Below are 27,903 nucleotides of genomic sequence, written 5' to 3'. Positions count from 1 at the left end.
GATTTGTGGTATGCATAATAAAAAAACTCAATTACTGGTACTTTCAATTAGTTATTAATAATTATATTTTACGATAACTAGCATAATCTTATAGATAATGGTAATATATCCTTGTATGTATAATGTGTGTTAATTTAAAAGTAATAATAGTATACACAATGATCGCTTGTATTTTTAATGATTTCGCAACTCAATCGTGAACTGGCAACATCGTGTTAAACGGTGTGTAATAGTGTATGGATGACTCTTTTCTACATATCTTTCACGTCTTAACTCGTGTATTTCTTCTGTTTATAACATATATATATTTTATATAATATATAACATGCAAAATTACAAACTAGGGAAGGTAATTCAGTATGATTAATAACCTGCGATAACTCATGTATTCACACTGGTCTAATATTAATCCAAATAGATAATAAACATTGTAATTATAAATAGTTAGTGATATAATATAGACAACGTCGTTTTCACTCAATGTTGTTAAGTAATAGAGATATTTACATGTTTAAAAAAATATGTTATATCTCCAATTGTTATTTCTTCTCTTAAATCTGAGAAAATGACGTATACATTTTTTATTACCGCGACAAATGAACACTTTCAATATTTTTCATGTTTTAATAATTAATACTTGATAAGCTTGAGTCGACTTATTTTTCGGTTGAAAGAGATTTATGAGCGTTTGGAGCGATGTTACCTTTATTAACAGCTCGAATCAATCATCTTCAATTTCTATCCACTATGTAGGTCGAAATAAATTGAACAAATAACTCATGAATGTGATTTGCACAAATTAGCTCTTCTAGATGAAATATGAATTATTTTTCAAATACACGTATATCACATTCTCACAAGTATCATTGAACATGTATAGTCTCAATGATGGTAAAATCAGTGGAAAAGAAAAGGAATTTGTGTGACACTCGGTAAACAAAGCTTCTCTCTTACTTAACAACATGAAGCATATCTCTTTATTTTAGCCATTTATTTCTCATTTCATCATTATTTATATACAATCCTGTTTAATGTTTCACTATCGTTAGTGGTAGTAAGTCTGATAAAACTCATGTGCCATTGGAGATGATGTGCGCCCATGGAAACTTATATAAAAAATTACTTTTTGATACAGTGGAGTGATTTTGGTGTTACTTACGAATTCATGTATGTCTTTACCTCCTAACTTACGCTGAGATCTAGTAGATTACATAATCTGTCTATCGGCCTCCCTTAAATATTACAAACCTTATCACATATAGTAGAGGTGTGTATTAGTAATTATTACTTTTTTATTATACATATATATCTGTTTCTGTTTAATTGCTGCCAGTGATTCTCCTTGTATTTACATTTACAAGCCGCGTATCATACAATCATAATACCTATTACATACATACAATTTTTATTTCATTCATTTCCAATCACTCCCTCACTTTTTCTACTACTTTCTTTCTTATGTTTCACGCTCTCGTATTCCTAATCATCCCCTACCACTCGTTCTTTCTGTTTTTGTGTGCTCTCAAATCATTTACATGTTCATAGAGGTCCAGAATTTTACAGAATGTATTCAAATACATTTGATATACGGATACACCTTGCTTATGCGATTTATGAAAAGTTTCTTTATCTAGCAGTCGGGAACATTGTTTAAAGACACTCATGAGACGTTTTTAATTGGTCAGTTTCAGCGAACCATAATAAAATATTGAAAAGCACGTAATTCCGTCACGATCCATCTCTCATGCAATCTAACAAACAAGACTCTTTGTCGGGATTTATATATATATATATATATAATTGCGAAGCGGTATTTCATAGAAAATAAATGACGGATGTACAGGCTTCTTTACAGTAAAAAATCTACCATGTTAGATCGAGATAACGATTGCGCAATCGCTCAAAATTAAAGAGGGCTCGGTTGCTGTACAATTAATATTTATGTATTTATAATATTATCCTATTTTTAAAAAATTGTGACAGACTAAAATAATTGTCAGCGTCACTCATCATGGCGAGACAATTACTCATAAAAATATCCGTACTGATCTCCCTGTAGGCTTGATTCTCAACAAGAAACGCATTCTGATATAAAGTTATTAAAGACACATACTTTCGCTTAGCTAAAATTATGAAATACGTAAGTTCATTTTTCTCATTCTACGTGTTTTTTAGTTCCATTTTCATTGAAAATATTTACTTTTCCCTCTCAACGTTAGTCTTCTCCTAATATTTTATTCAAATCAAACCAAAAATGAAACGAACGCAAAATATTTTTGTAAAAAATTTAACTTAATATTAACGCATAATATAAAACTGTTCTATCACACGAAGTATGTACAACATGCCAATAATTAAATCATTGTACATCTTAAAGATGTATACATTACTTTCGTAAATAGTAGTATACTACTTTAAGAGTGATTTTTCTTGACAAAAGAATATCTTAAATTATGTTTTATTTTTTTTTTGTTTTTTGATTCACGCAAGTTTTAGGGACTAAAGCTTGTTTGGATTACGAAAAAAACCAAATATGAATGAAACATTGTTAATATTGCTAAGATTAGTTGTATAGACAATCAACGAGAGCGAGATCGTTTCTGATTCAAAGCACACACATACGCATATATATAAATATATATATATATATATATATATATATATATATATATAACTATACAATATTTAAACGATTTATTTCGAATAAAATTCATCCTTTGCTTAACAAACCACGTCATAACTTACACAACTTTTACCATATCTAAAAATTAAGCGTTTTGCACAGAATGGGCCAAACCTTTTGCACGTTACAGGTCATCTAAATAAGTAGTAACCCCTAATTAAACTACACAATTCATGCACATTTTTCAGCACGTTCAGCATGAAAAAGTGTAACAAAGATTGCCATCTCGAAAGACAAAATTAAATGGTTCTTGAATTTTAACGAACTACCGCATTGTCGCCGCCTATGCTATACACAAAAATATCAATAATAAGCTGATATTTTCAATTTTGTAAAAACCTGAGAGTAGTTACGATAAACCAAAAGACACGGATAGGAAATAGAATCATTTCAAATTTTCAGAGACGTACGTATAGCTTAAGCTTTCGACTAACTCCTTACGTACGTTTTACTTTTTCTCGATTGAGAGATGGAGCTATATAATATACATATACATATATACATATATAAATACATACATGTTAGGTCTGCAAATAAATCCATTTAGTTTCAGTAATTTGTCACAGTTGCAAAAACAAATGGACTTGTACGAGCATAATCCAATGTATGTATATAGTTTATTAATTTCTAACCAAATGCTGTGAGCAGCGAGGTAATTTATAAACTAATATTTAAAAATCGTACATCTTATCCCTCTTTCAAACGATCCATAAACGAGAAGATGGACTGTAACGCGCGATAACTCCTTGATTCGCCTAAACGCTACGTACTCTGCAGATTCAAGATATCGCTCGATTATTCTTCTTACCGTGTTAAGCAGCGTAGCCCGCAAGAGATCGAAGCAGGATCAAGAATGATGAGAGGACATTGTCGGGGGATAACTTGAATAAATCGATGTTCATATATTTTAACTATGAGGCCGTTCTTCCCTTCTTTCCATCGAAACAACAGCCAAACATTTTATACTTGAGACTTATAAAAACGTAATATAATAAAGTATAAATTTTCTACTTCATTGCTTTTATGTTTAATTAACGAAATAGTTCTATTAATGGTTTAATAGAAACTCAAGGAAGCATTTACAAAAATAAAATTGTATTTAATTAAATAATTTAATAATAATAATATAGTATCTCGTATAGTATTTCCTACCATCGTTAATATCTGCGTATCATTAAAAAGCCATAATTATTATTACTACTATTATTATTATTCATTTGCTTATTACTTTGTATTATCGTAACTCGTGTAAATTGAAATATATTTTTTTCCAATCAATCGCACCGCAATATAGTTCCTACCACGATGATTCCGAAAGGGTTTAAATTATATTTTCCTTAACATTGTCTTTTGTACTTTTTTTTAAACCGACTGAAACTTCTCGTCAAAGTACTCCATCGATTACTCTCTAGATCTAGCGTTTGCGTGTACGAAACTGTCGTGGTGTCTCGCAGAATCTGCCAAAATTTCTGCTACAAGAATAACCAGGGATATGACGTTGAAATTATTATAATTTTTTTACTTTTATTATCGTTATCGTTAATATTAATATTATTATTATTATTGTTATTAATATTATTTGCTTGCAATGAATAATAATGTCTTTTCAACAACTCCTCCGTGCTTCCGATACGTCGCTCTAGTGATTGAATAAATACAATTTATCTATGATCCTCCTCTCTCTTTCTTTCTCATGCCGTATATGAAATACCAATTTTCTTTCGATTCTAAATCGTACCAGAAGTTAGATACGCGCTCCTGATCTAACGGTTGGTAGGATCGGAACACTACATCATGCTAAGATCACCTTACCATTATTCGTAATAATTGACGATTTTGTTCTAAGGTGAATTCATAAATATTACAACAGGTCAAAAATACAGGGGAGTGGAGGATGGAGGATCGGAGTTAAATGGTTCTCTCTCGAGTCTAATACTGTGAGAAAGCCACGCACCTCCTTCATCCACCAGTTTAACGCTCGCGATTAAGTTCACCAGGACTTTACAGATTAACATTAGGTATGTTCCTCCTATGTTATTGACTTAATAACAAGCCTACCTATCGTGCGATTACAAATAATATAAGTATTTATAATCAAAAAAAATCTGCAAAGAGAGAATTTATCGGTTGTTAGCTAATAATTATATATACGTATTATTGGCAGAAAGACGGTCTATGTAATCCCACCAACGATTAATGACTGAATGTGGAAAAATATAAAACTTAACTAAATGTACACAACTCTTCTTCTCCCCTCCACACTCTCACACTTATACTTGTAACATATACACATACACACATTCGAAAACATACATCCGTCGTCGCACGTAAATCTCTTATGCTCTGCGCAAATATTTTTTGTTTTGTTTCCAAATTTACATAAAGTACAAACTTATGAAAACCGGAAAATGTAACACAATAGTCAGTAGTATAGCTTTCTCGTAAAGGTCCTTATGAGTGTTTTATCTAATTACATGGTCACACTTAAGTGTCCGTCGATTGTACACAGAGTCTTCTGCGTCATTTCCTTGGCTCATCAAAGTTTTCAATCTCCCTAGAATCCGAAAGAGAGCCTCGGATCAAAATTTCTATTAATCTTCGTTGGAATGACCCAACTGAAGCACTACATTTATACCACCTGGCACATTGACCCTTTGTGGATCAATTATATTAATTATCTCACACTATTTTTTATATATAGTTATCATCAATGATCGGTATCTTTCTTCTAAATAATCTATTCTTTATACTTTTCGGCGGTATGATCCAGTGCCACACACGATTATTATCCAAGTCTTGCCCGGCGTCAGCTGATTTATCATTAGCAGAGAATAGTAACATTATAACGATTCTTCAAAAGCAGCCATCAAATCACTTTGCATGTTCATGTCAATACGGCCAGCCATCTGAAAATATAAATACACCTATCTTGGCGATCCCCTATTTTTCTGATATTTTCTTTTTTTTTGTAATATACGAGCCTTTCGGCGACGCTCATATCAATTACAATTATCCGATTACGATCGAACAATCTAGCCTTATATGTCCTAATTATTACGAATGAAAGAATTACAAGCTTTAACGTGTGACAAATAAAAATTGAAACAGAGAGAAAATGCGGTATAAAACTTTTAAAAGAATTGTTTTAGTGAACTTTCAAACATTTCATGACTTTTTTGAGCAAGTATTCTTAATCAATTACTTCTATGACAAACTCAATAGTTCAAGAATGAATCAATCATCTATCGTAGCTCATGCGAAATATGTTCATTTGATTCTCAGATATTATAAATGTTAGAAAAAGCTCTGCATTACCAAATTAAGTAAATCTTACATCACGTATAAGTTTTAAGAAAAAATTTAATAAAGTTACATTGTTCATACTAAGAATATTTTTTTCAATCTCATTATTAGAAATATTTCTTTTCTTGTTTTCGAATGACATTGAACAATTTATCTTTCCATTTTTTGGACAATTTTTTTACTGTTTTAAGCAAACATATTTTATAAAGGAACAACAGTTAAAAGTAGCAATGAGTTTACCATCAAGCTTGTAATTTTATTTCGTATCAAAAGCCTAGCATATTTTTTAGGAAACTATTTATAAAACTTTTAGAAGCACTGATTCGACTTGTTAAAAATAGATTGTAACAAAAAAATGCGTGCTTTTGATGAATGAGACATGCGTTTGTCGAAAATGGCAAACTAACGAGTTATACTCACCGCTTCTCGTCGACGACGTTCTTGTTCTCGTAGCCTCTGACGTTCTCTTTCAGCAGCAGCTTTATCTTGACTGGACGAATGACTGGGGCTACTGCTATCGGTATCCACAATAGCCTTGACCTCTTCCGCTCTAGCTGTAGAGGCCAGGATCGCACCTTGAGCATCCACGGTTTTCCTAGCCTTATCCATCGCATCCTCCTCCTCCCGTTCCCGTCTTCTTTCATTCTCTTGCCGGAGTCTTTCTCTCTCCGCTTGTTCTTTCTGCTGTCTTCGCATTTCCTGTTGCTCCAGTAACGCCCTTTGCTACGAGAAATACAAATTATTAAAAACATAGAATTTTTGAAATCAGAGAAAGAACAAGAATATATTCAATCGTATAAGATGGATAATTACTAGATATTAAATTTATGGTAAAACGAGTACGATTCAAATTAAATTAACACAAACCCTATCCTGTTTTTCTTTAGCCTGTTTCTTGAATGCCTGGAAAGAATCTCGAGCAGCAGTTTTCATAGTATTTCCAGCCGCCGATTGCGGACTTGATGCCTGAGCTAGTGAAGACCAGGATGATGCATTCTTAACATTCTGCTCTATAGTCTGTGTGATTGAAAATATATACATTTAAAAATTTAATATTATTGTTTTACAAAATTTCCATCTCTCGTGTATAGTACTGCGTTGTATTAAAATTGTCCGATGTATACCTTGGTTTTAAAGGCCGATGCAAAATTCGCTGCAGGATTTTTCGAGTCAGGTGGTGTCATCTTTTTTTCAGGCATGGCTTGAGAACTCGAATGGTTGCTCATTGGTGGCATTCCTAAGGAACTCATCTCTGCAAAAAGAGCTCCGGCTAGAGCACCAGCGTCATATTTTCGATTAGTAAAAGGTTAGAGTTGCGTGACAATTTGTGCCAGTGAAAAAGAAGCAAAACTAATGTTAGAAAAAGCTATAAAAGACATTAAAGCACGACGATTATAAATGTTTAAAGCATATTATATAAAAAGAATGAACTGCAAAGTTTCCTTTAAAAACATGACGCGTCTTGCATTTTGTGTAACAAGATTCAAAAACCTTTTAAACATTTTTAATTCGTGTGTTAATTACTTTATGAAGCAAGCTTCATATAGCCCACTACATACGTTTTGAAATTAATCGGAAGCAAATTAATAGGAATATATATAGTATTATACAAACTTGGTACACACCGAACATACCATCAATAGCCTTCTGTGCCATTTGTGTCTGTGTCATAGACAGTGGCTTATCCTCTTTCTTTATAGGTAGTTGTGTAATTGGCATTGGCATCGTAACCATAGGCAAAGGATCGAACATCGAACCTCCAATTCCACTCATATTCATGCCTAAATTTAATCCTGGAATACCATTGTTGTTCAGTAAGCTAGGAGGTGAATTTTCGCGCTTTATGTTGGAGAATCCATTGGAGTGCTGCTGCGACATGGTCACGTTATGTGAATTTTGAATATCACTCAACGGTAGACCAGTATTGATTATATCCAATTGGTTCGGCATTGATATATGCGCAAGCCCTTGCGAAAGATTCATATTGATATTTGCCATACTTAAACTACTTAAATTTAAGTTGGACGCCATACTGGTCGACATCATGCTGATGGGTGTTTTCACATCTGGCATCAAATTCATAGTTGTATTATTGTTCGTCGTGTGTGGCGTTTGAACCATTGACAAATGGGGTTCTTTCTTTATTGCGAGAGATTGCTCTAGTGTTTGCGTAGTAGGAACAGAGGCTGTAGAAAAACAATATTAAATTAATTGCTAGATCACCAGCAATATTTAATAATAAAACTAATCATTCATTTAACAACATCTATTCAGAAATTATCCAAATTGCACAAATACTTTAATTTCTACTTCATTTCAGCAGAAAATCAATTTTTAGCAAGAAAAAGACTTTCCGAATAGTTGTTAATATTTCATGAAAGACGCGTACCTAAAGTGTTATATGGCTGGAGAAGATCAGTTTGCTGATTTAAAGTAGATAGGTCAGCCGGTACTGGCGTATTTGTATTTTGGAAGTTGCTGACAGAGGTGGGTGGCTGAGAGACTTGTGGAACTACTGGAGAAGCTACCATGGAATTAGCATTCGTAGGTGTGACGCTAGGTGGTGGCGTTGGAACGGAAACTACAGGTGTGGGTGGATTAGACGTCGCTGGTGGAGGTGGCGTTGGTTTTTTGACCGGAGCAGCCGTGGCCAGAGGCGTTGGTCGTGGAGGTTGAGCTGGCATGGATGCATGACTTGCTACCGGAAGTCCCTGTCCTGACGTCATTGCAGCCACTACTACAGACTGCTGCTGATTATTTGCACCTAAGAAAATTATTGACAAAATATCAATATACTAATCTCCTTTTACAATAGCACAACTTCTCTTAGCCCCTTGAATAATAAAGCTGTAAAAAATTTGGATCACATTTGGGTGCTCATATTTACAGCATTATAGATACAAGGAGCTAAGTCAATGTCCATTGTGTTTTAGAGTCAACCTCGAGTTTAATTTATACCTTGATCCGCACTAATATTATTAGGTTGGGTTACAGCTGCTGGCTTGGATACAGCTCCAGTCGAATTAGTCGTTTGTTGACTATTTATCAATAGATTTCCAGTATGATTCAGGGATGGTGCCTAGAGGTTTGTACAATGATTTTACTTTAGAAGGAGATACATAAAATGACATTAATTGCCAATATATTGAAATTTTTCTAGCGGTCTTTAATTTCTTTCGAAAGCAAGGAAAAAATATTTAATCGATTCTTGTATTTTAATTAAACGAGGCAATATATCGTTAATACTTGGTCGAAGGAAGTATGACGTTTGATGTTAGATTTCTCGCAGAGATGATCCATAAAAGGTATCTTACCGTCGTAATAGTAGTTGTAGTGGTTGGTGGCGCCGTACTTGGGGTGGGTTTCTTTGTTTTCTTTCTCGGTGGGCGATTGGAGGAGTTTCCTGTAAGTGAATTTTACGTGCATCTAACGGTAAATATGTGCAGATTTAACCATTTCTCGACGCCATAAAAAAAGGACAGAGCGCTGTTAAAGAGAGCTAGTGAAAATACGGTGTGCAGAGGATACCAGTCTTAAGCGTTACGCACGCCAAGTAAACAATATCTCGAATGAAGTTTAAGTGTCTAGAAGGACACGTATATCGATGTAAAAAAATAAAACAAAATTAAACAACTTGGATCATTTATTTTCTAATAGATTTTATTCATATGCTTATATTATAATTGTATCACTGTGTACAACAATGTTAATTTAAATATCTCAATTATATGCTTTTTTTGTGGACTTTCATCTTAGTGATTTTTTATATTAAAAATTTGTTTCTTAATGCGCAGAACAATTTTCTCTCATTCTACATAAATTGGTTGTATTCAATTCTTTTATCTGAATAATCGCGTTTGCACGTATATCCATATATACACGTGCCCTACGTATACACATTTATATACATGCTCGCGCGCATCATAAATACATACATACATATCCCGTGGGCGCTGTCACATACACGCTCACGCGTTGTAAAATTCTTCTCTTGCATACATATACACGCGTGTCTCCTTATACGAATATTTAAATGTATTAGTACGCGAGAAGGTCGCTCGTAATTCAAGTATAGTAATAATAATCATAATTATTACAATAATAGCCGCGCGAGAACGACGACTGAATTTCGATCGTTACGAAACGTCGTTTGACTGCGGGGGGAAAAATAATGATCGTCAAACTGGTATAATCCAAAATGATGATTCCTCATATACGTATATAATAATACAATATACTATATAGTAAATAGAATTAATTAATCGTAAATAAAATTCACATAAGTCGTACGCATTATGAAAATTCAACTTAATAATGAATATTACAAAAGTGTGTGACACGCTCATACAAGTATAATTTCTACGTAAAAATCCAAGTCGCAGTTAGCACAGCATTGAGATCGGTGGCTCGAGACTCCTGCTCGATGTGTCTGTGTGCCTTTATGTATGCGATGTATACGTGTAACGGTTACAATATACGATTCTTATCTAATCGGAAAGAAAGAAGCCTTTTCGTAGCTTTCGCATGAGAAATTCAGTTCCAACGCGTTATTCTATATATTTGCATGGATAGGCTGCTCGGAGCCACGTGCACCATTGCGAGGTGAACGCGAGCAGCGATGATCGGTTAGATGAGCGATTTTGAAGAAAACTGTGCGTGTCTTTGCTTCCAGTGGAATGCTGCTGGGATGATCGACGATGACTGAGAGAACCGAAAGGACGACTCGATTGAGAAATTACTCCCCCCCTCCCCCTCTCTCTCTCTTTTTCTCTCTCTCGCACCTTTCCTCCAGCAACACGATCGAATGCGAATATTACGCGAGTATTATTGTTTACATATAAATAAGGCAAACAAGTGAATACAACGAGAAGGAGTTCCAGCCTTATCTTAATTTATATAATATAATTAACTGGACCACCAAATGAGCCAACTCGACTCCAGACCACTCGTTTGGATAACTACGTACGATTCTTTCGCTCTTCTCACTCGTTCCTCGTCATCCTCGTCTCTGTATATGCGCTTAAAAAATTCTCTCCCCTCGCCATCCTCTCTCGTGAGTTTTCTTACTATTACTGTTAATGTTTTATACGATATATTTCAGTTTTCGCTATGTACAAAACGCCTATGCTTTTCTCTTATCGCTGATATATGAAACGTCGTGGTACGTGGAAAACAGATGGAACGCACGTATAATAATAACTCTGAGAAGAAAAGAACTATTCTAATGATATTACATTAAATGAAGATTTTCTCTCTACGAACAAGCATAGTAAAATATTCTTCTCGTTTGATCCGCTTTGCGTAGTACAGAATGGCGTAGAAGGAAGATCGAGATGCATTCCTCGTTTTCTTCGGGTTGCATTTTTGTCAAAAACGTGCGAAAGTATTTAGGCACGTGCCCGTGTTGTAGGATAAATGCTACGAAATTTTGCTATCATAATTCTGAGAAAAAAGAACCTATCCTAATTGAGAGATTACGTTAAATGAAGATTTTCTCTCTACGCGCGAACAAGCATAGTAACATAAATATTTTTCCCGTTTGATCCGCTTTGCATGGTATAGAACGGTGTAGAAGGAAGATCGAGATGCATTCCTCGTTTTTTCAGGTTACATTTTCATCAAACGTGCGAAAGAATTTAGACACGTGCCTGCGTTCTAGAGTAAATGCTGCGAAATTTTTGTATGACAATTCTGAGAAGAAGAAAATTATTCTATCGAGATATTACGTTAAATGAAGATCGAGTCTCTACGAACAATCATAGTAAAATATTGATTTCGTTTGATCTGTTTTGCATGGTATAGAACGGTGTAGAAGGAAGATCAAGATGCATTCCTCGTTTTCTCCGGGTTGCATTTTCGTCAAACGTGCGAAAGAATTTAGGCTTGTGCCTGCGTTCTAGGATAAATGCTACAAAATTTTGGAAGGCAATATGAGTATTATTATAAAATGCCCTATAATTCGCGTTACATACTAATGGTGATTGTATCTTAATGAATGCGCATTTCTTTATCTAACTTTTTCACACACACACGCTGTTAATCCTCCCTCTCTCTCTCTCTCTCTATCTCTATCTCTATCTGGCATACACTGATTCTCATTCGAAAATCTTCCATTTACCATCAACATTCTGGAAAACATGAAACAATTGAATTACTCCGATCGACAATTTTGCTCCCTTCTCGCCCTCCGGTTAATTAAAATTAATCCTTATCATTCGACATCGGAAATTTCTTAGAAATCGACGAACGATTTGTATTATTTCTCACTCGTCTCACGCGTTAAATAATAATCGTAATTTTCTAATTCTTTTCCATCTCTCTCACTCAAGGTTCATTCATTTAATTCGAGCAATTAGCAGTCAAGTTTTCTTATACTCAAAGCCGCTGTTGAGATAGTAAGTACCGCTGCTTGATGTACGATTAATGATACTAGTTAATTGTACTCGAGTGCAACTTTGTGTGATCACCCCTTCAGCTTTATTATATTCGTGTTACTAGTAACGTCTTAGCGCGTTATTTGTATATTTATATATTTATATATATATATTTATATATAAAGTATGATTATTCATACCTTATAAAAGTGTCATATTCATTACGCCCACAAAACTCTTCTTATTTATATATACTTTGCTATATATATAAGAACTAAATTTACATGATATCTCAACAAAAAACGCTATCATGAGCAGACATTTACACATAGAAATATAAAAACAGAATATCCCTAAACCTAATCGTTTAAACTCGTATAAAATGTGCCGTTCCTCTCTTCTTTCTTTCTTTTTTCTTCTTATTCTCTCTTTCTCTCTCTCTCTCGAGTGTTTTAATAGGACGGGTTAAAGTAACATAATTATTATTCGCGTAAGCTGCTACAACATATAAATCGATCTCTCCATTCGGTGGTAAGTTTTAGGCATTAATCCAGCTTGTGTGTATAGCGACAAGAAATAAAACTCAGCCGCCACCTGGTAAGCACAATATTAATTTGATTTTATGCCAAGCGATGTATAAACGCGACGCTAATTATTTTATAATTATCATTGGTACAGCGATATCGTTTCTGCAACACGAAGATAACGTTAGTTTTGTTTCTTTGTCTTTTTTCAGTAAGCTTTCGTTCGAGCAACTTCAGCATCAAAGAAACCGACAATGTGGCTATCGATGAACAATTAGTGGTAATATAAGAATAATCAAACGACGATTAGCGAAGCAAAGCTTAGCGGAGTGCAAACAATGTGTTTGGAGGCTAGTGCGCCTGATATCTACGAGTCATTAACATTACTCTCTTCAACTGTTTTATATCCCTCGCTCTACTACTCCTCAGCCTCTTCTCTTAACATCTTCATTCAAGTTTCTACCTTTTTAACACACCTTCCACGCTCCTTCCTTCCATCTTCTTAATCTTTCTCACCGATTCGGACATTTTCATTGGTTCTTTCGTGCAATTTACAAAATCAGAGCTCCTCTTGCGCCTTTTTTATTTATAGTTTATCTTTTAGTAGTATATGCATATACATGTGTTTTTTTAAGTACAAATTTAAAGTAAACAAACGAATGAGATTAAATTTTGTATTACCGGCTAGGACATTTCAATCGATTTTTTATGCAATTTATAAAATTAGAGCTCATCTTGCCTTTGTTATTCACAAATGTTCACGTAGTATATGCATATATGGTTTTTAGGTACAAATTTAAGGTAAACAAACGAATGACATTAAACTTTATCAACGATTGGGAAATTTCAATCATTTTTTTATGCAATTTATAAAATTAGAGCTCTTGCCTTTTTTATTCTCAGTTTATTCACGTGGTATATGCATATATGGTTTTTTAGGTACAAATTTAAGGTAAACAAACGAATGACAGTTGAATAAGTCTTAGTGAAACTCAAATTAATGGTTGAGATCTCCTATTGTCAAAAATCTACTCAATTGGAGCCAGACGATTCTTAAGATTCTTTACTATTTTTACCTCGAAAAACTGTCATTGGAAAATTAAATCAGCCAAATTTCTAACTCTTATCTCTCGTATAATTTCTATATAGTTTTTTTCCGCAGAGTGTTCACTTTGGTTTGTCCCAGAACGTGGACGTTGAAATTCATTCATCAATTTAATTATATAGCAGACACCACAAAATCTTCTTCATGATACTTTTTTTTAATGCACATAAAATGCAGTTTGGAAAATAGCTCGTGCAAACGATTTATATTCCTTAAGCCGTGTTCTCGCTGAGTCGATATTTCCGATCAATTAATTTTTAAATACAGCGATCAGTATTTTTAAAAAAATCAACGAAAATATTGACTCAGCAAAGTCACTGCTTCATATTATCAAAGATAAATGAATTTTGTTCCATACTCTAGGACGAATTGCAGCAAACCTCCTCCGTACACAAATACTTACGTAAACGCATAATAATTGACTTTACGAAGGAAGCACGATGATTTTAACATGATCAACTGTTAAACAACCGACTCGAAACTATAAAACCATAGTTAATTGCTCAACACGATATATATATGCATATATATCTAAACGTTGAATTTCATTTGGCTGTGAGCATTTCTCAAAGAAGATGGAGAAGTCTGGAATTAAATATCCGGAGGTATAGCAGCTTAAAAGAGCGACTAATCAATTAACCGATCTTTTAAAATACGCGGGAAATCATTATCGTGTTAAAAAAAACATAGTGCGCCGATTTTCAAATCCAGCCACCAATACACATTGTCTGCATATATTTCCCATGTGTGTATCACGACAGCATTGTCTAATTTTATATTCATCTCTCTCTCTCTCTCTCTTTCTTTGTATATATCTATATGTATATATATATATATATATATATATATACTTTCAATGATCAGTATCTTACGTCCACAGTCATTAAACTCTCACGAGCACATCTGTTTTGCTCAAAAAATTTGAGCACAGTCTTGTTTCTATTTTTTGTTTTTTTTTTTTTATTATTTTAAATCTATTAGTGTTACTTGAATAACACAAGAATTTTTCATCCATTTAGCAAAATGTTATCGTTTGTTAATAATACCACTGTACTATATTCTGAGAAATGATACGATGCGAATGAATTAATGCGAGGAAAGAAACTTAATGATCCAAAAACACAGTGATACAAGTAATACTCTAACTATCGATTAATGTAAATAAAAATTAAGTTTGTAAGTATCGAGTTATTACTTATGTTGTCTTGGTTACGTTGAGCAAGGTTCCTTAACAGGAAACACCACGTTTCTCTCTTCAAGGTACCACAGCTTGACACTACAGTCTCCCAAATTGGATTTTTGTTTACCAACTATTTGTCTTTGAGATTTAATTGGTAAATACACAAACTGCTGATATTCGTACACATTTGCGCTGCTATCTCGACAGTACTGAATGGAAATATTGAGACTGTATTGAAAAGTTCAGTGACCTTGAATGGTAAACTGTACTTGACTCTCGAGCAACAGAATGTATTATCAACATTGACAGGGCAAGAGAAAATAAGTAATTAATTTTTTGTAATCAATAATATAGCTCGTAAAATAAGCTGGCATATGGTATCCTCTAAACACAGTCTGCACTCCACTAGCTCACCTTTCTTTTTACCATTGCGTATTATCTCACAAATTAAACAAAAATTTCACTGCTGTGCCAAGTTTACATTCTTTTATCTTTCAAGTAAAGAGTAAATGAAATATCTATTTTCTCCTTTCATATAGACGAATAAATCAAATTTGAGGATTTTTATTTTTTTCTAAGAATTAAACTTGGCATCAGTTTTGTACTTGCATTGATATAACGCAGCACTTAAGCTAAACGAATAACGCCGTCCTAATAAATACAGTTATTAATCGTTAAGCAAGATTTAGCTGATTCAGAAGATATTTGCGATTTATTTGTGCACACACAATCACTGTCTCTGATCAAATTCCCATTCGTACAAGTTCTGTGATTTACTCTTGTGATAATTCCGTCGATTGTTAATCGATGCCTCTCATATTTTTGTTCCTCTTTTTGTACTGTTTCAATTGTAAATAAAAATTACTCAGGTATCAAGTTTAGAAATGTGATTTCATTGAAATATGACAAATGCCAAATCATAAGGTGTTATAACTTACATTTCAGATACATTAATTGCTTCAACATATACAGATAATAGCGATATATAGATTTGTTAAAATCGAAAATTCATTATTTTTTTTTGTATCATTTATTTCCAATTTACTTCTGGTAAAAATGTATAAAAAGTCATTTTCGTACAAAATATATTAAATTATATGCCTTTTCCATAATAAGAAATACAATTATAATTTCAATAATTCTATATTATTTATAATTTGCTGTGTAAGCTATAAACTATTTTCATAGAAAATACGGAATAATTCAACAAGTATCTATTAGTTTGTATTTAATAAAAAAAAAAAAAATAAATAAATAAACAAGTGTATCCTGAAACGTGTCAATTAATAACACCGAATGAAAAGGCAAACGACTGCTCTTTACTATCTAGAGATATCATTTCTGTAACGTTACTCATGTTTATTAGGAATGAAAAAGCATAGCTTTTGCATTCCAAAGTTTCGATTCAATTGGAAGAATCGTTAAACACAAAAACGCAAAACCAAACTATGAATCTTTATAAATGTGGAAACGTACTGTTAAGCAGGCTTCAATGACGTATTTCAAAATGAATAAGAAAAGTGACTTGATAAATCTAAATCAATTATATTTCAAGTGCTTGTCAAAAGTGTAGAAAAGTATTGTCTTTGTAAAAGTTGAGAGCATGATTATGAATGGAAATTTGTGCTTTTTATGGAATCAATGTAATGTGGAGTCAATGCATGAATACTTCCACAAGCTTAATCTTATTCGATACATCTTAGATAACAGTCGCAAATAGCCCCATAAATTTAAAATCTCACAGAAGAATTAGTTCATATTTTCATGAAAACTACTCAGTTACAAGTAGTTCTTTGTTCCTAAAGTTGGGTCTAATAGTAGCAACAGTTAGATGAGATACATATCTAACCTGCTTCACTGTCGCTTGTATCACTGGAACTCGTAGAAAGAGAACTACTGCTGGAATCGGTATCACTGCTGCTGCTGCTTGACGCTGATAATCGTGAAGGTCCACTAGCTCCACCAGTTCCAACTACATCAACCGATTTGCTACTGTCTTCTGCAAATATTCATCGAGCATTAATATTTGATAAATCTTTGCAAAGGAGAATGTTTTTATGTATTTTAAATTGAAAAAAAATCTCACCTTTCTTAGCAGTCTTCTTAACATTGCCCAACTGCCCTGTCACGTCTTGTAACCTCTTCTCGAGCTCCTGTTTCTTTTCAGCAATCTGTTCGTCCTTTGACTTGCCACTAACCTTTTTATCTGTCAACATTAATTACATATGCTTAATACTTATTGTTTGCCGAATCATAATTGAATTAACGTTACAGATGAAATATTAAGAAGGAGCATCTCGTAAGATATTAAATTATCGATCGATTTAAGTGATAAGTATAGGAAAATTTGTACAGATGAAAATGAGAAAAAAGTACAACTAGGTAATGTAGATTAGAAAAGAGAAAATGCTTGCAGATTTGATAGTTTTTTTTAAGATGAAACGAAAATTGTGCTATTTTAAAAATAGTGGGTTAAGATAAACCCTTTGAATCACACAAGCAAAGCCAAAGATAATACAAACAAGTGCAAACATTGCTCTTTCGATTGCTGTTATAACGTTAAAAACTAATCATTTTGCTGCTGGCAATATTTTTACCTCTCAAGGTACAAACGAATGAAGTGTTACAAATGAATCTTATTAAGATATATTTAAAGCCAACAATTTTTCTGAATTGGATGCCAGATTGCACATAAGTGTTCCACTCGCTACTCATTTTAACACGTTAACTATTCCAAATTTGTATAGACGCAAAAAATGCTAGGAAAAACAATATAGGAGCTTCTTTATGTAACAGGAGGGACAATTTACAAATAAGGCTTACGTGGTTTTTTTCTTAGACATGAAGCAACGTAACTCTCCAATTCTCTCAATGTGGATGGTTTCAAAGTCTCGAAATCTATTTCAATCTCATCAGGATTAGAGTCCCTTAACGACGGCTCCCGAGATTGTATTATATGAACGACACGTCCCAATTTGTCTCCTAAAACATGAAAAAAATGTTTGATCGGGTAATCGCTGGGTTTCCCATTGCTGAGTGGGATTCTAAAAGACTCGAATATTAACCTGGTAATTTGTTAATATCTAAGCTTAATTGTCTCTTCTCGTCGTATGACATTGGTTTAGCTGTATCTTCATCTTCCGATTCGTATGTGATTGGAGGTGGCTGGTTGTTCAGACTCTTCTTCTTATTTCCAGTAGACCTACTATTTGCTTTTGGCCTTTTGTTTGCAGTATTAGCAGCAGTAGTTTTCCCTGGCCCCCTACCTTTACCCTTTGTCTTTGCATTTGCCGCAGCAGGTAAATGATGACCCATGCCACCCGGAACATGAGTTTTATTAGGTCCAACCGCGAGTGCTGGATGATGAAGATCACCACCCATACCACCAGGCATCTTCAAATCACCCGCACCCATCGCAACACTAGCTATACTTGCACCAACACTATCTGAGACACTAGGAATACCCCCACTTGGCTTCATTAGTTCTTTCATCGCACCTGTATGACTCCCAACAAGACCACTACCCTTATTGCTCATCGGTTTTGATTTCGGCTTATCCGGTTTTTTCTTTTTACTCTTCTTTTTACCGCTCTCTTCCACCAGTTTCCTCATCTGTTCTTGCATGGCCTTTAGCTGCATACAAATATTTCATGTGAGACACTATCTTTCATGAGGGACTTACTTCGATTATCAGTTAACAATACTAATAATACAGATACCTCTTGCTGCAATGCAACCAATTTTTGTGTTCTACGTTCGTCCTCGGAGTCTTCACTTTCGGAAGAACTTTCAGATCCAGAACTGCTCCCACTACTGCTACTACCACCACCACTCTTCACTGGAACCATACTACCCAACAACGGCTCGTCCGGAATTTTCGCATACCTAATTTTTAAAACTTTATATGAAATAACATTCTAAAGCTGCTTTTAAGGCAACGCAAGTTGAATTTATACAAACCTCATTTCAAATACATCTTGAAGCTTTCTAGCCATAGCAACAACATCATGATCAGGAGGATTGTATTTGTAACAATTTGTAAATATGAGCCGTACGTCACTAGCAAATTCTTGTGCTGTTTTATATTCACGACTATCCATTTTTGTCTATTGTGAAAATTTCATCATTGTTAAAAACGTAATTCAATGAGAAATGGGTAAATATACTTGGTTCAATATTTGTTGAAACTGGAAACATACCTTTACCGTACCGAGATCCATAGGTTTTTTGATAATATCGTGGTAATCATGAAGACCCAAAAGCTCTGCATCAACAGGCTTATAAAATGGCCACGCGTAACCCTACAATTAAACAAAAGCATCTGTATTCTTTAATTCACGAATCCTGATGTGAGTACAGCGTGTACTTAAAAAAAATAACTCGTGATTACCGAGTGTTTCTTTGAAAATAGTTCTTTAAGAATCTCATTACACGATTTCAGCGCTTCCGAAAGTTTTTCCTTCGATTTGCTACCTGTATGCTGAGGCTGAAAAACATGAATTTTTTATTCACAACATGTAAAAAACGAAATTAATTTTAATTTATTTAAAAAAATTTCATCTTGTATTAAAGTACTCTTTTTACTAATTATTTGTATAGTCCAAATTCGGCGTTGATAAAAGATTACATGCTTCACCCATGAGGAGATATTTGAAAGAATTACATTAACATTTCTAATAAGGTAACATAAACAATCGGACGATACAAATGAAACATGGCGCGCGCGCGTGTTGTATGAAATAATAAGAAATATACCTGCTGGGCCATTGCCCCTATGAGAGGCATGTTGGCCGGGTGGAATGGCACTAGGCCGTCTTCCGCTTGCCTCGTCGGCTGAAACAGCCCCATCATGAACCCTTTGTTAGTAAATTAATGAAATGACATGATAATGCATGCAAGGCCGAGTAATAGCTATAAAAGTTACTTTGGTTTTAGACTTTATGACAAGATTTTGAACTTATGTTTTATTTTAAATTTTACGTGCAATACTTTTCCACAATGTATAATCCACATTCTCTCCTTTAGACTTATAAAAAAAGTTACAGCTTCTACTACTTAATTTCAACGATTGTAAATAAAAAAAACTGAAATTTCTGTAATTTCTCAATAAGAAAAAGATACTATAGATTTTAGACAAAATCTGATAAAAATTATAGCAATATGACTGCATTTCGAAATCAGCTGATACAACTGAAAATACTAACAATTTAATGAAATATATCACGTCACACATAGAAATATTAGTACTTTCAGTTAATTCAGTTGAGTTTAAAATACAACCTTTGGGGGTAATAATAATACTTGGGAAAATACACAAAACAATAAATAAGCAGTGTGGTTACCTTTTTAATTTGTCTTCCTGACTCCCGTCTCGTCGGTATTTTGGCATTTTTGGAATCCAATGGAGCATATAGAGGCTCAAACGAATTTGCGGTGGGAGTTGTTGTATCAGCCTTTCTCTTCACTCCCTTTTTGAGCTTAGCTGGCTGCGAAGGGGGTAATACGGTGGGTGCTGTGGGAACTTGTGGTGGAGGAGGTACAGCGGATGCTGCTTGTGGATCCATTGCCGGCTGTGCATGGTAGCCACTTGTAGGAGGGACCACTTGCTGTGGCAAAGAATTGTGTGTAGCCATGGGTGTTACACCCATTGATGCTGGAGGTGCGATGGTAGTGGTATTTGTGCTTCCTGGCACCGAGGCTGGTGCTTGAGTACCGAGGGGAGGCATTGGTATAACACCCGTCGTACCGGCAGACGTCGCTGAGGGTGTCAAACTATTTGGTACACTGGACGTAACTGCTGCTGCCCCAGACGAAGGTCGACCACGACCTGGTCCTCCAGGAGCTCCTACAATACCACCCACCCCTCCGACAATTCTGTTAACCTTCTTTCCTTTAGGTCCCTTTGGAACAGGGGGCTCGAGCTCCACCTCTTCCTTCGGCATTTGCGCAACCTAAAAATCAACATAATTATGTTCTCTTGCCTCTATTAAGGACTAATTTATGTACTTCTTAATCAGTAACAGGGCTGCAGAGTAACTCATGTTCCTTATTATATCAATTATTTATAAACCAACCTTCGTAAGAAATATTTTCTCCAATGCTTGAGCCATAACCACTACATCTTCGCCTGGCTTGTTGTATACGTAGCAATTGGAGAACATCGTATTGAAATCTTGGATGCATTCTTTGCCACTCCAATAATACGTGTTCTCTAATCGTTTTTTGATTGTACCCAAGTCCATTGGTTGTTTTATAATTTTGTGATAGTCCTGGCAAGAAAAATAACTATTAGTAAACAGAAATTAATAGTCAATTGAAGGTAGTCATTAAACTGTTAATTGATAACTTAATTCAGCTAGAAATAATTTAATAGCTCTGATAATAAATATAAGAAAACCTAGAGACATACTGGTAAATTTAGTTTTCTTGCATCTACGGGTTGCTGAAAGGGCCAAGCAAATGTGTGCTTCCATACTGGCTTAAGCACTCCTTTCTGCAAATATTGCAGCTGATTGGTAATACGCCCTGGTCGATTAGGGGGTGGCACAACAGGAGGTTGTACCACACCATTCACCGGCTCTATAGGTGGCTCTTCGCGTGGTGGAGGTTCTTTTGGAGTGGCCGACGTAGTGGACGAGCTCGTCTACATTTTTAAATTAATTTCATTTTATATAACAATTCAATAGTATATTAAACTTTTATACCCTACAGTTACAATTTCATCTACACAAATATTTCATCCAAATTAAAATGCATTTTTAATAAATTTTTTTTAAATGTTAAACCAAAAATATATTATTTATGTAGATATGAAACATGCTTTTAATTATTAAAAAATCATTAACACTTATAAATAAGGCAGAGTAGTTTTTTGCTTTAAGAAATATGTAAATAAACTGATCACATAGCTATCATATTTAAAGCATATAATTAGAAGTTTATAAAGTGCAAATGATATCTAAATACAAACAATCTTTACTGATGAAAAAACAATAGATTTTTTAAAAATTAAAATACATGCATATGTAAAGAAATATCATTCAGGCAGCGAGCGAATCAGGCTGCTAAATATAATATTTTGTAATTACATATAGAGAGGCAATTTAAGATAGCTTAAAGCAGAAAATACAAAAAGACTACACTACAAATAGATATAATAGTATTCTAGCAACACAACTTTTTTAATAATACATAATACTTTTTATTGCATGTGCAACAAGGTATAGAATAACTGTATGTTAAAACTATAAATTAACACTTCTTTTACAAATCCACATTTTAATTCTGTTTATTTAAATAATATTAGAATCTTGGGAGTACGTTATTCTGCTTCCTAATAAGAAGTAAATAATATTATTATGAGAAAAAATTGGAGAAAAAAATAGCCCAACTCATAAAGCTAAATTACATGCACCTTAAGTGGTAATAATGCAAAATATTGACTGAATTTTGTGATATAACCTAGTCTAAACAATATTTGGGAAGGAGTCTCACCTTCGGTATATTACACAGCCTTTCTCGCTCCTCCACATCTAACTGTAATTCATACATACTCTTCAGTCAAACAACATTCAAATTTAATACACATAAGATCATTATGAATTATGCAAGAAGCTAGTCATTTACGGTGGTAAATACTACGATTTATCTAAGTTGAGTGTAATTAGAAGAGTATAAGCAGTACACAGAGCTAAAATACAAAACTGATAGAAGAATATAAAGGTTTAAATAAGCTCAAATACAAATGATAGTGTACAAATTAGAAAATACTATTTATGTGTAAACCAATTCTGCTTATAATTATTTATACCACACTATTTAAGGTGTTTTAAAGCTGCTATTGCTAGAGCAAAAAGTAGTGAACTAGTAATATTTACAGGAATAGAATAGAAGAATTTACAAGATTACGAAATATTTTTGTAAATTGTGTACCTAATCTTAAAAAAACTTAATTCTGTTTCACTAAAATAAATATATTAATAACGATAAAACTTACCGAATTATTTTGTGAAATAGTGTCCACCTGCTGCATCTTGACTTCAATTCTGAAACAAAAAAATAAGAAAAACAATTATTTTTCTTATCTCTAGACAAAAGTAAAACTATGTTGTTGTTATAATCTCCTATATTTTAAAAGGAGCATATATGTATAATAAATAAAATAGCTTAACAGATAATTTTCCAGTTATCTTGACATTAATAAAAATACATAGGTCAAGGCAGGTCTTTATAATTACTCCAAAATACTTAGAAAATTACTGAAGTTAGAAATTATCTTATAATTTTAAATTGGTCAAAAATAGACTCCTTTTAACATACATTTAATGTAATTACAAGAAATCTACTTATACTTTATAAAATATAACATCCTACATTATGCTGCTCATTGAATACACGACAATGAGCTTTACCTACCTTTCTGACATATATGGTACATAAATGCTACGCAGCCAGTTACTGCCTTATGTTGATGCTCGACGCTATGAGGCTTCATCAACAATTGAGATGGCAAGGATATATTCTGAATTGAGCATGGTAGCTCACTAATTGCTTGCCGAGACGATTGGGCTGCAACCAGGGAGTTTGATGCCGAGGAGGCATAACACTACTCAAGTCTACCAAATGGTAGTAACTTGAATGTCAGCCCTGTACACTGCTGTGAGTCTCCGTACCTCCAGCTGAGACTCGCGATACTAGCAACATCTGAATAACATAACAGGACCCCATATTGTAACAGCCCCAAACTTTTTTTATTGCTTTTAGAGCAAGTTAAACATTGATATACTCTTCAAAAATTGCAACACATACTTTGCTTAAATATGCCATGCAAATTCTGTTTATTGTAGAGAGAGAAACATGCTCTATATAATAGACCAATCCTATTTTATGAACCTCCCAACAAAATGAGATAATCTCTCTCCTAGGAATTTTTTCAGACGTTCAAATTGCTCTTTTATGATAATATATTAAAGTTGAATATAGCAATATACTAAGTTATATTACAAAAATGAAAGTTTTCAATTAAAAGAAATAAAGTTATAAAATAAATAACTGCAAAAGAAGCTTTCCAATAATATATGAAAATATTTGAGGGCATTAAAGCTATTTATGTGTTTCAAATAGTTACAACAGACATACAGAAATGAAAATACGTGTAAAATATTTGTAAGTGCTTATGGTTCTCCAAATCCCTATAATATTGGTTCATGCATTAGAAATTCTTTTTAAAACTTATAATCAAATAAAAAAAAAGTTGTCGATTAAGAATATACACTTTATACGAATAAGTTACAATTGCAGGGAAACAATTTTCTTCAATTAGAAGGATAAAAATCACGATTAAATAAAAGCATGTTCAAAGTAAATTGTTGTTGTTAATTTTTTAAGAAGCAAAGAGATATATGGTACATCTGCAAACGTAATAAAAAGTTTATTCTGAGAAATTTAGGACTTTGCGATGCATATCATATAGAAACCTCAGTCAAGATCTGACATACGTATATGGAAAGAAGTATCTGCCCTGTAAGACTCAAAAATGGCAGGATGTGGCAAAAGTAGCACAAATAAGTGGTACACCGAAGTAGAAAGTGATATGAATATAAAGTACAATATTGATAGAAAAGGTACAGAGTATTACTTGTAAAACTACAAAGTTTTCACCAAGCCCTCATGGATCGCATGGTACTGATCAGAGCTGAAGAGAAAACATTACCAGAACAATCCATACCGCGAAGACGTTTAGCAGAGTTTAGTGTACCAAGGCCTGAGTACCAAGGACAAAGATAAGAGACGATCGACACGAATACAGATCGAACAGGTGCCTGGTGTTGGAAAGTCATTAAAATAGGATAGAATAGGAAAGGAAAGAAGTGAGAGTGCTGGAAGAGATGGAGAAATCCGTTTGTGGAGAGAAATACGCGCGTTGCAGAGAGTAGAAGGAAAAAGGTGGATGGGGGGGCGGTAAGTAGGTAGGAGTACGTGTGAGAGAAGGATAGAGAGGGGAGATATAAGGGGGATAGGGGGGAGGGAGGGACGAAGGAGGAGAGATTGAGAGAGGTGGATAATAGCGGCAGGGAGAACGAGCGTACGAGAGAATGAAATAGCGAACTAACGTGGGGAAGGGTAATCTAGCGTATATGTATTTTCGCGCGTGTATGTGTGTGTGTGTGTAAGAGAGAGAGAGAGAGAGAGAGAGAGAGAGAGAGAGACCCGCGCCCAGCCGATGCACCCAGCCGACGCACAGCACAACAAACACGAGCAAGCCGCCGTGCAAGAATCCCAAAGCGAGCGCTTGAAAGACGCCAAATTCACGGCGTTTTTAACGGCTGATCGAATTTTGACGCGTACGATTTGCGTCCGGAGCGGAGCGTCTTCTCACTCGCTCAATTTAGCGTAGGTTGTTTCATTCAACATGGCGGTACGCTCGCTGAGGAAAGAAAGCTCTTCCGAGACACTAAATTCTCGTGAATCGAGCGCCAACGTACCGCCAAATCGCGCGTATCCAGCTTCATTCCTATCGGGAATCGGACTTACAAGATCAGAGATTGTTGGTAATCACCTACCTGATCACTGGAAGTCCACTTTCCACAGGAATTCAATCGAGAAACACTACCACTACGCCTCGGACACTCGCACTACGCTTTCTCCCTGCTAGCTAGTTTGGTTGGTCTGTCGGGTCGGTCGGTTGGTTGGCTGGTTGGTTTGTTGGATGGTCGGTGTTATGGCCGCCGCCGCCACCACCGCCGAGTATGCCCCACCGTGTCACTCACTCACTCTCACTCGTGGCAGCGCGAGCGCTTGGTTCGCATACTCGTAACTCGTACTCGTCCTATACTCGTTCAACGCGGACGCGAGACACCGCGACCCCAAAATTCTCCTCCTCCTCCTCCTGTCTCTCTCACCTTCTCTTCTCTTTTCTTCTTCTTCCTCCTCCTCTTCTTCGCCACTAGAGTACTAGTCTCTTCTCCCCTTTTCTCTCAACTTACCAACAAGTCTTATTCAACTCTCGCACCAATATCCTATCAGTGCCCCGTTACGAGTTTTGCCGACATTTTCCTGGCACCTCGTACATTCGGATGGCTCTCCGTGACCATGACGATCTCGGATCTAGAAAACTAACGATCGCAGCACCAACAATGGCTACGCATTCTTCCACGACGTACCGAATGGTCCTATTCCTGCGTTCCTCGTTTACAACCAGTCGGATCTCCTTGGCCCCCTCGCCTCGATTCTCCGCGCCGGCGAATTTATCCGATCGTACCCGAGCTCCAGCCCGCCAAATTTGCTTCTATTCTCTACAACATTCCCAGCACTTCGTTAGAAGATATGGACCATTGTTATTTCACGATTTTCAACCTATATAATGCATCTTACTCGCTTAAATATGATCAAATTTAAATCCTAGTTCTCACTATTCTATATCGTCTCACACATCAATTTGTAAATTTTAGTTATACAAAGCGAAAACGACTCAGCAATTAATCGGTTCTTTTATATTCGTGTTTAAATCATAAGTATGACATAATTGAAATCAATAAAGCGACACAATGCGATCACTACTATTCATCTCCGCTTCCAGCCATTAAAAGTTTTATCTTAATAACGTGTTACAGATTACATGCAGTCCCCTAAAAAAATGCATAAATCATATATAACTGAATGTTGAGAGTAAGGAATAAGTACGGTAATAATTATATTGTATTTCAAAGCAAAATTGTTTTATTAACAAATCCAAAAATTATTGGTTAGTTTCCATCGTTCCATATTTACCCATAATGCATCTTCATTCGGTTAGAGAATATTAAGAACTATTTTAAAATATACATGGTTTGAAAAAATTACGAAAAATATAATGAAATAACGAGACTATAGTTATTTAGCAAAATTGTATTTTAAAGCTAAACGTTGGTAAATCGTTCCATAAAGAGCAGTTCGCTTCCACGTTCAATCGCAATGCATCATGGGGAAAGTAGTGCAAAATCTATAATTATGATAAACCTGGTGTAATAAATCACATTTTGGCAAATATGTGAAATTATTACTAAAATAAAGAAACACTAATGAATAAGGAGCACACGGACACGTGCACTTAATTGATGCACTATTTCCCTATGACGTGTGCGTCGGTGCAAATCCATGATACATAGTTCCGTTAATCATTCAAAATGGCGATATACGACAACTTGCCCTTTGGTTAAATTGTTTGACCCTGTCTCAAACTCCGTGAGAAAACTATTTTCATTACAAAGTAGAATCCTTGCCCTTAAACATACTAAGGACATTATCTGTTCAAAATTAATCGTGGATATACCATGATCATATCTGAATAAACATACTTCACGGTTCCGAGAGAAACGAGATTATGGGACTGGACCACGAAAGTCAATTACACGTTTAATACGATGTGAATCGCAAACTTTCTTTGTAGAGAAATTTAAGAAATATCACTGAATAAAAAAAAAATACTTTTAATTTTAATGTAGAATTAAACTTGCTTCAAATATATTAATGATACAATTATGTGTATCAAGTGTCACAATGGCGTCGTACTAAGAAAAACGTTGTCACTAATTTAAGCATCGTTACACCATTCACGAATTTCACTAAACAATAACATTTTGAATGACAAAAGAATATCTTGGATTAAATGATTACCAATTTAAGGAATTCAGCATTAACGGTAAATAGAATTTGAAGATTTAAACGCTTTGTAATTTGACAAACACAACATTGGC

General features: G+C 34.5%; 1 protein-coding gene across 2 annotated transcripts; it reads right to left on the bottom strand.

Moving 5' to 3' along the window:
• Positions 1 to 47: 47 nt before the first annotated feature.
• Positions 48 to 27,903, bottom strand: LOC136780858 (homeotic protein female sterile-like). 2 transcript variants are annotated; one of them, XM_066739407.1, is made up of 25 exons: positions 27,824 to 27,903; positions 25,732 to 26,463; positions 23,585 to 23,872; positions 23,166 to 23,214; positions 22,664 to 22,705; positions 21,579 to 21,812; positions 21,244 to 21,438; positions 20,512 to 21,120; positions 19,925 to 20,002; positions 19,560 to 19,655; positions 19,369 to 19,470; positions 19,130 to 19,275; positions 18,889 to 19,054; positions 18,235 to 18,802; positions 17,993 to 18,151; positions 17,256 to 17,375; positions 17,019 to 17,168; positions 9,301 to 9,389; positions 8,945 to 9,065; positions 8,376 to 8,750; positions 7,612 to 8,172; positions 7,111 to 7,256; positions 6,854 to 7,003; positions 6,407 to 6,709; positions 48 to 5,589 (listed from the first exon to the last, which is right to left on the bottom strand). In XM_066739407.1, the coding sequence occupies exons 3-25, from the start codon at positions 23,593 to 23,595 to the stop codon at positions 5,524 to 5,526; spliced, it is 4,536 nt and encodes a 1,511-aa protein (XP_066595504.1). In that variant the 5' UTR covers positions 23,596 to 23,872; positions 25,732 to 26,463; positions 27,824 to 27,903; the 3' UTR covers positions 48 to 5,523. The 2 variants fall into 2 exon arrangements, with proteins under 2 accessions (XP_066595504.1, XP_066595505.1); XM_066739408.1 differs by having other exon boundaries at positions 7,621 to 8,172.

This window comes from Prorops nasuta, unplaced genomic scaffold, assembly GCF_024137725.1.
Source record: "Prorops nasuta isolate Cenicafe-Biocafe unplaced genomic scaffold, Cenicafe_Pnas_1.2 PNAS00021, whole genome shotgun sequence".
NCBI classification, from domain to species: domain Eukaryota; kingdom Metazoa; phylum Arthropoda; class Insecta; order Hymenoptera; family Bethylidae; genus Prorops; species Prorops nasuta.
Note: the sequence above shows the minus strand (reverse complement) of the source record. Positions and strands in the feature narration are given on the sequence as shown.